Genomic DNA, 10,944 nt, shown 5'->3' on the forward strand with positions numbered 1-10,944 from the left:
AGGTGTGCAGTCACACTCAAACCTCCTCACTTAGCACCTTGCAGAAGTAATTCTGGCTACTATAAAGAAAAAACAAAGACAAGCTGTTTCAGCACTGATGACAACATTGGAACTAGCAGCTCTTTTAGCAAGTGAGATGATAAATCTGTATGCTGCTTTTCCTCATGGTACCTGTATGCATTATGTTGACAGCTATCCATCCATTCTCATGGATGAACCAGACAAAACAGATTTTATTTCTTTTTTATTAGTTTGAAACATGAGAGTCCTCTTGATATTGTTAAAGTGGTATAAAGCTCAATTTCCAAGTATGCAAAACCATATGACTGGTAGGCTGGAATGCAATGTTTATCAAAGGGGCCTAATAAGGTTTCAGTTTTATTAGGCTATTTCCTGTAAGTTGATATGTGCCAGTTCTTTTCATTAGGACAAGGATATAAAAATTAAAAATGGATTAACCTAATGGGTTCCAAATTACTGTGTCGCTTTCGCTTCTTTGCATTCATTTTTTTTAAAGCAGTTCCAATTGGTCCTTTTCCATTACCTCCTACAAAAGGCATAAACCCTTAGATACCTAAATTACTCTTCAGCTGAACTCGCATTCAAATCCAAATCCTCCAAGCTGCATTCTACTCTACTACTACAGCAATAAATCTGACATCAGTGAAACACAGTATTAAACATGTAAATGCAAAATAGGGGTCACTGTGTTAAAAGAGTTTAAAATGCTAAATCTAAAGTTCACCTTTCTCAGTCTAAATAAATAAATAAATCAACAAACAAACTAAGCGATAAGATTCAGTTACCTAAGTTACCTAATGCTAAACTAAACCCAAGTTCACCTTTCTCAGTCTAAATAAATAAATAAATAAATAAACTAAAGGATAAGATTCAGTTACCTAAGTTACCTAAACCAAACCACTCCATGCCTTTCACTAGCTCAGAATAGAAGCAGGTCTCTTGCAGGATTTGTTGTAGTTGCCAGTCCCACTGGGTGGCCCAAATCCTGGAGCACGTAAAATGGCTCCAGATGCCTATGTCTAGTCAAAACTCAATAGCAAATATTACCCAAATAACTTTAATGAGCTCTGAAGCACTTCTCAAAAGGGCTTAAGCACAAAGCACAACCAAGTCTTTTTACTTCTGCATTTTTCCTCCCTTGGGAAAAAAAACCCCAATATTCAGCATTCACTAGTTTTGCAGAATTGATCTCTTTAAAGATCTGATACAGTTCAGAACTAGCACAGTGTCACAAAGATCACCCTTGGGAAGGCTTCTAGCAACTTAAAGGGAGAAAAGAAAGTTCTACATAGTGTTCATATTCACTTAAAGTAAATCGAGAATTCAAAACCTAGCGCAACATGCTCAGTTTCTAGATTTTTTTTACACCAAAACATGTCACAGATAAGACACCTGGCCACACAAGCACTCATAAATCAAAGTTCCTAAGTTCCCTCAAATTTTACTACAAACATTTTGGTGGTCCCAAAACCACTAAAAACAAACAAACAAAAATTAAAAACAAAAAAAAAAAGGAAAAAAAATCACAGCAAGTAATCAATACTCCTTTGAGGACAGTACCTGAAGTACCGCATTTGGAAAGGCATCTACTCAGCTGTGCCCTGACAAGAGTATTGCCAAGCTTTTCTTCTCTACTTCCATTAATCAGTCTTGAATGGGCTATGAGATGCTTGGGTCCTTACAGATACTTCTCAGATAAAATAAACCCACAGAGCAAATGACTAAACATCTTGGTGCAAACTAGGGGAGTAAAATGCCAATAGCATAAGAAATCTCCTCAAATGTCATGTTGAGAAAATCAAGATGCTAAAACCAGTTTTATTTTCCAGTACAGTGATGTCACCAACATGATATTTTCATTGTTTGCCAGGTTAACAGAATTTATGGAGGTAATTAATGCAGAACATGTGTGCTGAGCTATCCATATGAAAAATGGAATTGCCCCTGACTTCATTTGCTGTCTTTGCAACCAAAACCCCGCTAACATCTTTTTTCACTATTTCCATATGTGAGAAATACAAATATTTATAACAAAGGTAAATGCTCAAATGACTGTTCTATTCCCATCTGCCCACAAGCCAGTTTTTCAGACCCTTGTCTTCTGCTTATACCACTGCTTCCGCTATCTTCCTACAAATGGCACCAGACTCCATTATGTTCCACAAACTAAGCATCTTCCTCATAGCTCTTCTCCAGAATTGCTTCCCTTGACCAGCATGGTCAACTTCTGCTTCAATTTCTTGAACAACCTCTGTTCAGCTTTAACTCAGCTTTCAGGACCAACACAACCATCTAATTATGGATAAAGCAATGCCTTTAAACATATAATTATTTTCCAGTGCCTTTTCTTTAGGGCATTTACAGGATCAAAGCATCTTCCTTCTGGTAAACAACATGTATGAAGAAGGAATGGACATGTGGTCTACCCAATGAGGAAAAGAAAAGACTATCTGTGACTTCTACACTTCATGGCTGAATGTTGATATACATGAAGGAAGAGAGAGAAAAAAAAAAGTGCAGGCGCTAAAGAAAGACTCTGGGGCAGTGTGGTGGGCTGGGAACAAAAGACACTCATAAGATTTCCCCACAGTTGGGTTACCTCTAGATGGTTTGGGTGAGACCAGCACATTTTCTATAGCTGTAACCATATTCTCCAGGAAAACTAAACTCTCAAATATTCCTACGACATTTGCTCCCAAAGATAAATCATAGGTGGGAGAAATGTTTTAGCAGGATAAGGCACTTACCATCTCAGAACCTGTTTCTATATAAATGGCTTAAGTGGTTGTTCTCCACCATAGGTCATTAACATTAAGGCTGGACAGACATAAAACACCTCTTTTTTTTTTTTTTTTTTAAAAAAAAGAAAAGAAAAGAAACCACCATTAAAGAAAGATTAAGTAGAACAGTAAAAATTCTTCTACCCTGTCTTAACTACAGCCTCTTCAACTGCAGTGTTGAAATTCACCACTGGTAAATCACAGTCACGAAGCTTACTAATGTAAACAAAGCTCAGACTTTCATGGAGGCAAGGAATTTCTTAATTTGTGCTTCTCTCAGTGTTCAGATCATAGTCAGCGCTGAATTCTGGGTTCCTAATACTGCCATTAATCAGAGAAAGCTTGGATTTTGGTTTTATTTTTCTAAGACTCTGGTCCTACTTTCACTTGAACTCTGCCTATCTTCTTCCTTTAATCTGCCGTTCCCCCCTAAAAGAAATCTGTGAAAAAGCCTTGCCTCTCGAAAAATCAACCAGAGCAAAAGCCCTCTATCTGCCTTCCAGCTTCTCAAGAACTAAAACAAGAAACCCAGTGTCACTCGTTGCTATTTGTTACTACTGCACAAAGTTTGCGGGAAGCCTACCACAGACCAAAATATATTTTTGTGCTTTAATTATTATTTATTTAAATGGCAACTCATCACTCCAGAGATTCTATGAGCCCCTCCTTTTCTTAGGCACCAATTTAAAAAGTGTAGAGGTTTAATTATTGTCCTCTTATGTGAGGTAGCTATGCTTTAGCATGATTTTTTAAATATTATTTTAAAAAGAAACAGACCAACGCAATGCAAACCTTTCTGCCCAAATATAGATATAAAAAAGATATGAGAAACCAGTTGGGAAATAAATAAAAAAGGTAAGCATCATTCCCACACCTTATTACACTAAACTGCCCTGACTGAACCTTAACATTCATCCTATTGTTCATCTAATTGCTAGCAAGTTTCAAACACTCTTTGCTTGGTCTGCTATTCTTCTTTCACCAATATTTTCCCAGCAGATTAATAGGATTTTCCTCTATATTTTGCCTAAAACAGCAAGACACAGTAGTGTAATGGAAAAAAAAAAAAAAAGGAGCATGGCACTGAAGTTTCTGCTTACAGTGTGTCTGGTTTAACAACATCTCTGTAAATTTAAGGCTGTACATGCTAGTGTTTCATTCAGGCTACCTGTCACTCTCAGACTGGAACTTTTTTGTCACCGTTCCAAGATTTCTTTCATGCAGGATTATCTTTATTTCTACATCTTTCTTTCCTTCATTCATTCACTGCAGAAATCTAAAAGGACTCTTCATTCCAAGGGACTGAATTTTAGCCTTACATCAGCTTCACAACACAAAATGAGCACTAGTGTTAAGATTTATCAAGCACCTAAGAAATTAAGAAGCACAAGACTACAGGCAGAGCACACAATCTTAACCCAGCAAATTACTACCACGTTCTGTTTCCAAAATTATACCACCAGGAGTACATATCTAATCTTCTGAATTAAACTATTTCTTTCTGAGTTTTTGTTCTTGTTTATAAGTGTTTAAATATTAAAAAATAAAAAGTGTTGCTCTAAAGTGTTTACAGAAACAAGGGCTACACCACTGCAGTGGCTTCTTTTAGCAAAATGAATCACTTAACAGTAGTTCTATTCATTTGTAAACAAAAATTCTTCTATGAAACTACATCAATTCTTATTGCAAATCTTCTCCTCATAAATGTATTTTCAATAGTTTTCATAAAGGTTTCAATGAATCAAACAATTGATTTTAATCAGAAAGGAAATGTTAAAAAAAATTAAAATCCCCACATCTCACTCCAGATAAACAACTCTTCGGATGCTGGAATTATCTTTTAAAAAGGTTAGTAATAGCCCTCAAACCCATCTCTGAAGTTTCATCTAACTTCAGGATAAGTCCAATCAATTTTGCACCTTAGGGTATCAAAATGACCTTTCTATATTTCAATACCAGCTGCACTGAGCAGAGCTTTGAACATAAGTAAGGACATGATTAAATCTCCAGTTATTTGTAACAACAGCTACAAAGTGGCAGTACTTACATAAATTACAGGTACCTTAAGGAACTAACTCAGGCTCTGTACAAAAATGTACCAACAGTACTGTTGTATTCGCTAACAGCTCTGTAGTGACCCTCACTGGTGATAAAATCCAGAGCTCTGAAAACAAGAAAATGAACACCTGCAACCGTATTTCTAAACTTTCATCAAGTGGGGATTACAAGAACAAGAGCCATTACATATGCTCCTAGAGGAAAACTTACAAGTTCTCAAACAGAATCAAAAGTAAGTATATCAGCAATTTACTTAACCCTGGCAGGAAATAATAATTAAAAAATAATAATTAGAACTAATTTGTGTACCTTCCCAGACTGGAATGAAAAAATTTATCTTTAATCAGAAAGCTCTCCTGATTTGCAAAGATTTCATGTAGGCAAACCTTAAATTTAGTGTGCCTATTATTTGTTTGATGCTTTTCCTTCTGTTAGTTTTCCTTCTGTTAGTTTTCCTTCTGTTCCTCTGAAGTCCAGTTTCCTGAGGCTGAGAGTACAGATGAATTCCAACCCGTTTCAGTGTCCTGACTACTTCGTTGGGTAGTATTCTGTATCCAAATTAACTGCAATAAGAATTAATTGATGTGTCCAATTTGGACACCTTTGTATTTCAGACATCTGCTTATAATTTACTATAGATGGTGCAGTGATTTTTCTTTTTAAAACATCGTATTGAAATCAGCAGTGAGTCAAGACAAACTTCGGTGACAGAAAGAAAATAAAATAAATTATTCCATGTGTTACAGCCTGTTATCAAAAATGTTAATGGAAAATGAGGAATTTACACAACTTACTTCTCCTGTTGCACAGGACTTTAAGAACATCATGGTGTGAATTTTAAAGCGCGTTCATTATTCACCTAATAGTACGGCTTAGGATCAAGCACAGAAGCTTTGAATAAGATACAGCTGTATGAAAAACAGCCCTCCAGACCCCCATGACTTTGAGCCTTCTGAAATTAATTTTAAGAGGCATCACACTAAGATTTCTAAACCTAACTTCTTTTGCAGATAAGCACTCAAGAGCAAGCTAGAGACACCAGCAGGAATCGTGTCACGATAAATGAAGACTTACCATGACCTAATGATACCTGACACACAGTGAAACAAGATTTGTAAAAAAAATTTCCCCATGCAATCCCTTTTGATTCTACTGAAAAGTTCCCAGTACTGCCAACCTTTCCCAAAATTACATGCACAATTTGGGCACACATTTTGCTACACGTGCAAACACTGCATTTTTCAAAACCACGCCAAGAGCTGTCATTACTACAAAGGCAGAGTAAATCATCTTTAGTGAATTTAAGCGTTAGCAGAGACCAGCCCAGATAAAATGGTGCATTTAATTGCACTCTTACACAAAGTTCTGAGATGGTAATCAATGAATAAAAGATGAAACCACATCTCCAAATCAAATACAGACTGAAAAGAGAGGCTGCTTGGAACTTTCTTGCTGTAAACCAAAACAGACAGTATTTGAAACCAAGTACTGTAAGCAGATTTACCGTATTGATCTTTAAGTAGCTGTGTTCGCAAGAAATTAATTTTATGCTAGATTGAGAGGTTACAAGAAGTTTCCTGTCTGCACAGTCAAAATATTATTGAAGCAATTCAGGTTGTCAGTAAAAGCTTAAACAAATTTGCTGATAATCCTGTTAATGACCTAGGTCAAGTGTTAACTGTTGTGGGTTATAAAACAGTGAAATTAAGGTAGCTGGTACCCTCAGGCAGGCAATACACTTACAGAAGAGACTGAGGAAAAATTATTAAATTACCGAATGATATAGCTCATTCGATTTCTTGACACTGTAGGAATTATTCAGAAAGAAATTGTACCCTTCTAAGAAAAAAAACACAATCCGCCCTTAGCAAAAAAACATCCAACAGAATGGAAGAACAGAACATGTGGTTTCTATGCACCTACGGGTTTCAGTTTGTGACTTCAAACTGGAAAAGTTGCATGTTAAATCTTCCTGACATTTTCCTGCCTCGCAGAAAATGGCACACACCTTTCCAATGCACATAGATAAATCTGAACTTTAGAGAATCTCCTTGAGCTCCTGTGATTACGTAGGCAAAATGCATGCAGCTTTACAACGAGCATGGCAGATAGTTTAAAAATAAACTCAGCGGAAAATTTTACATTTCATCAAGAAAAAACTCTTAAATAAAACTTTCCTAGGATGAAGCAAATTAGCAAAACCTCAAGCACTCCAAGGAAAGGAAAAAAGGAGTGCATCTAACACCACGAAGTTAAGTAAGCCAACAACTTGCCTTTAGTCCCTCTTTCATCCTTTTCTCCCTCCATCCAATCCAATTCTACTGCAGCATTAGTAAAAAAATAGCAATTCTTTCAAGTCAAATAAATTTAGGAAATACTACTGATAGCTCTAAACATCCTCTTGTAACACACCTACTGCAAAATTCACGTGCGCTAGAAGTTACAAAAAGCTATATAAACATGCTAAAATTAGTTCCATCCTCTATTAAACCAATTCATAAGTAGAATTTCAGCAGTATCTAATAAAAGTGTGTATATTTTTATCTCTATCCCTCTATTAACAATCTCTGCCCAAAGTACATCTTTTTCATTCTCAGTGGTGGAAAAAGGAAAACTTTTCTAAATAACTCGCACAAATGCAGAAAGGCAGTTTGGGGAGGAAATTGACAATAAAAACAGTAGGGAAGTAAATAAAGTGATGAGAAAAAGATTACTTAAAAGAGGAAAATAATCTTCTGACATGACTTCAGGCTGCATCCTAATGCTAGATTGTCAAATTAGTGCATCAGCAAGTTGCAATAATTCAAGTTACTAAATCACATGGACAGCCTAAATAAACTGTAAATAAATAAAAGAATTACTGGGCTTTCCTAAGTGTGGGAAGGACACCGCTCTGTCAAAGCTGATCTCACTTTTGAAAGAAACTGACAAGTGTGCCCCTTTTTTCAAAGAAACAACAAACACATACATCAAAAAAGTAAGCATGCAAAAGCGGGTTACTGTCCGGCAAGTGCATTTATACCATGACTTTCCCTAGCCATTTTGAAAATACTGCCCACATCTTACAAGTTCTTAAAGCAGAAAAGAAAGAATGGAAACAGTATCTGCTGAACGCTGACTCCAACAAGTACACTCAATGCACATTTTGCTTCTTTCCCTATTCTCAGTGACTGTGATTTTAAACAAACAAAGAAAAAGTATGTTTTGTGCAAACTGGAATGCTTTAATATCTTTTTTGCATAATTAGTCTCAGTTTACAGACTGTGTCTGCCTACCACTGCCATGGAGGCAGAGCTGCTGTGCTGACTGGCAGAACTACATACATTCCCAACAAGCTTTTTTATAAGACACGAGTAACCCCTACTAACGCTCTTGTTTTCATTTCTGAAAATCATTTGTGAAAGATGAAAATATTTACAAAATAGTATCTATCTGGATGCTTAAAAGTGACTGACTACTAAAAGCATATTCTTTTATATATCCTACGAAGCACTGTGCATGCAAAAAAAATTTACATAAAACATATAAACAGATTATATATTGCTCTTCCGGTATGATTCCTTCCTAGCAATAAAACCAACCGATTTAGGATTACCCAGGATTTGTAAAGTTAGCATCTTTTCTTATTTATATTATATTACATATCTTTTTCATTCCAGAAATCATTTAAAGTAGCTATCTCACTGCCTTATCTGGCATGCACTCAGAATACCAATAAGTACATCGCATTATTTGTACAAGAAAAAAGATTGCTTTACCAGCTTTTTATATCTCCTTCTGTAGACAAACGGTAAAACTCGAGCAAGTGCAAATTTTACACAGTTGTTAGATGCTAGAAATCCTGCACAACCTTTGGCCTCTAAATTTTATGGCTAAAGACGACAGCACTGGACATCCTGGTCATGCTGACTGCCTTCACTGTACAAATGGGCAAAAGCTGCTTTTTTTTTTTTTTAAATAGGAAAAGGGTAATTATATCTTTAAAAAAAATAAAATAAAAATAAAAAACAGTATTTCAATTACTTTTTCAAACAGTTTCCAGCAGCCACTATTTTTTCCTGAAGTCTAACAAGCATTAGCATAGAATCACTAGGTTGGAAAAGACCTTTGAGATCATCAAGCCCAACCGTACCTGTCCACCACATCATTTTCATCAAATGTCATCTTGAAAATTACCATAGGAAAGGAGAACAAACCATTCACGCTTTCTTTCCCGAAAACATCCATTCACATACACACGCGTCATTTTAACAGGTTAAAAAAAAAAAAAAATACGAAAAAGCTAGAGGAACAAAAAGAGGTTTCGCAGGGCAGCAAGCTTCTTTTTCGTATTAATTAAAAGTTTTGAAAGAGAAGGATGACTCATGGAACCACCACCCGACACGTATTGAAGGGCTCGAAGATCGCTTATCACGGGGTTGAGGGAGACGAGGGCTACCCATTAGTCTTGATGGCTTATTTTTATTAAATAACAAGCAAACGCGACTCCTGCCGCTGTCAGCTCTCGGCAGCTCTTTCGGGCTACAAACGAGGAGGCGCCTGGCCCCGGGGAGGCACCTGCCGGGGGTCGGGGGGCTCCTGCTACCCCGCTCCCGACCCGCGATGCCCCCTGCGTCCCATCCTCGCCTCACCGCGCTCCCGGGGCGCTGCGGCTTCTCCTCCGCGCATCCCATCGCATCCCCGGCTGGCGAAGGGTCGCGGGAGGGATACAAGGCACAGGCTGCCCCCTTTCTCTCTCCGTTAACTTTGCTGGGGGGCGGCTGCACACACACATACACACGCGCGCATCCCACCGCATCCCATCCCATCGCAGCGCATCCCCACGCAGTTAAGGGTCGCGGAGGGGACACAAGGCACAGGTTGCCCCTTTTCTCTCTCCGTTAACTTCGCTCGGGGGCGGCTGCACACACACACGCACATCCCCGCATCCCCTCCAGCACCGCACCGGGCGGCGGCCGCGCTTGCGAGAGCGCAACGCGATGGAGAGAACCCGCCCTGCGCGTCCCGGGGCGAGGAGCCGCTACCGCCCGAGACCACCTTAACGAGGGGCGGGGAGGGGAGAATAAATAATAAAGGAGGAAAAATGAATAGGAAAAGGCGCCGGGGAAAAGGTGCAGGCGAAGGGGGTTCCCCGGCGGGACCGCCGCTCACCTTCGTTGCCGGGGCGGGCGCTCAGACGCCCGGCGGCGCCCAGGGCAGCGCGGAGCAGCAGCAGCAGTAGCGGGAGGAGCAGGCGGCGCGGGTCCATGTCGTCGGGGCAGCGCGCAAGCAGAGCCGCATGTCTCCGCGCCGCATCCCAGCGCCGCTCCTCCGCCGCCCCTCCGCCGGCTCCCGGACCATGCCCCGCGCCCGCCCGCCTCCGCGCCGCGCCCGGGAGGGGCCGCCCCCGCCGCCGCCGCCCCGCCCCAGCGCCGCCCCGCCCACCTGCCTGCCCGCGGGCGGTGCTCTCGAGCGGGGGGGCGGGGGAGCCCCCGAGTGCCCCTCGGCGCGGGGAGGTGCGGCGCGGGGGGGGGGCACCGCCAAAGGGGGTGGCAAAAGTCGCGGAACTCCGGGTGCGTGTTTCAGCCAGCCGTAATCCCATCCTGTCCTATTACCCGTTCTTCCTAGGCTGAATAAAACTCCAAAGCCTTTGGACAGTCGGAGTGCGGCCATAGCAGGCTTGCTAGAAAAATGCCAGTTATTTAAAAGACGAGATGCTCAGGGACATGGTTTGGTGGCAGATAGGAATGGTTGGACTCGATGATCCAAGAGGTCTTTTCCAACCTGGCGATGCTATGATGCTATGTCATCCATCCCTTTGCTGCCCAAAGGAACTCCAGCGCAATATGCTTCACACGGGGCCAAACACTCCAACCCCGAAGAACAGACTGACTTTGACCTCACTAGAGCAAACTGGAGCCTTGGCAGTGGCAGAGGCCCCTCCCGGATACTGTTCTTAGAATCATAGGATCATAGAATCATAAAATAGTTTGGGTTGGAAAGTTCCTTAGAGATCACCTAGTTCCAACCCCCCTGCCATGGGCAGGGACACCTCCCACTAGATCAGGCTGCCCAACGCCCCATCCAACCTGGCCTTCAACACCTC

General features: G+C 40.4%; 1 protein-coding gene across 2 annotated transcripts in view; it reads right to left on the bottom strand.

Moving 5' to 3' along the window:
• Nucleotides 1-10,220, bottom strand: part of LOC104056012 (ephrin type-A receptor 3) — a 223,659-nt gene extending 213,439 nt beyond the window's left edge. For both annotated transcript variants that reach the window (XM_054071215.1, XM_054071206.1), the window contains exon 1: nt 10,011-10,220. In XM_054071215.1, the coding sequence (XP_053927190.1) occupies nt 10,011-10,107 (97 nt within the window). In that variant the 5' untranslated portion in view covers nt 10,108-10,220. The remainder of the gene's footprint in view (nt 1-10,010) is intronic.
• Nucleotides 10,221-10,944: the final 724 nt, after the last annotated feature.

The sequence above is a fragment of the Cuculus canorus genome, chromosome 1 (genome assembly GCF_017976375.1).
Source record: "Cuculus canorus isolate bCucCan1 chromosome 1, bCucCan1.pri, whole genome shotgun sequence".
NCBI lineage: Eukaryota > Metazoa > Chordata > Aves > Cuculiformes > Cuculidae > Cuculus > Cuculus canorus.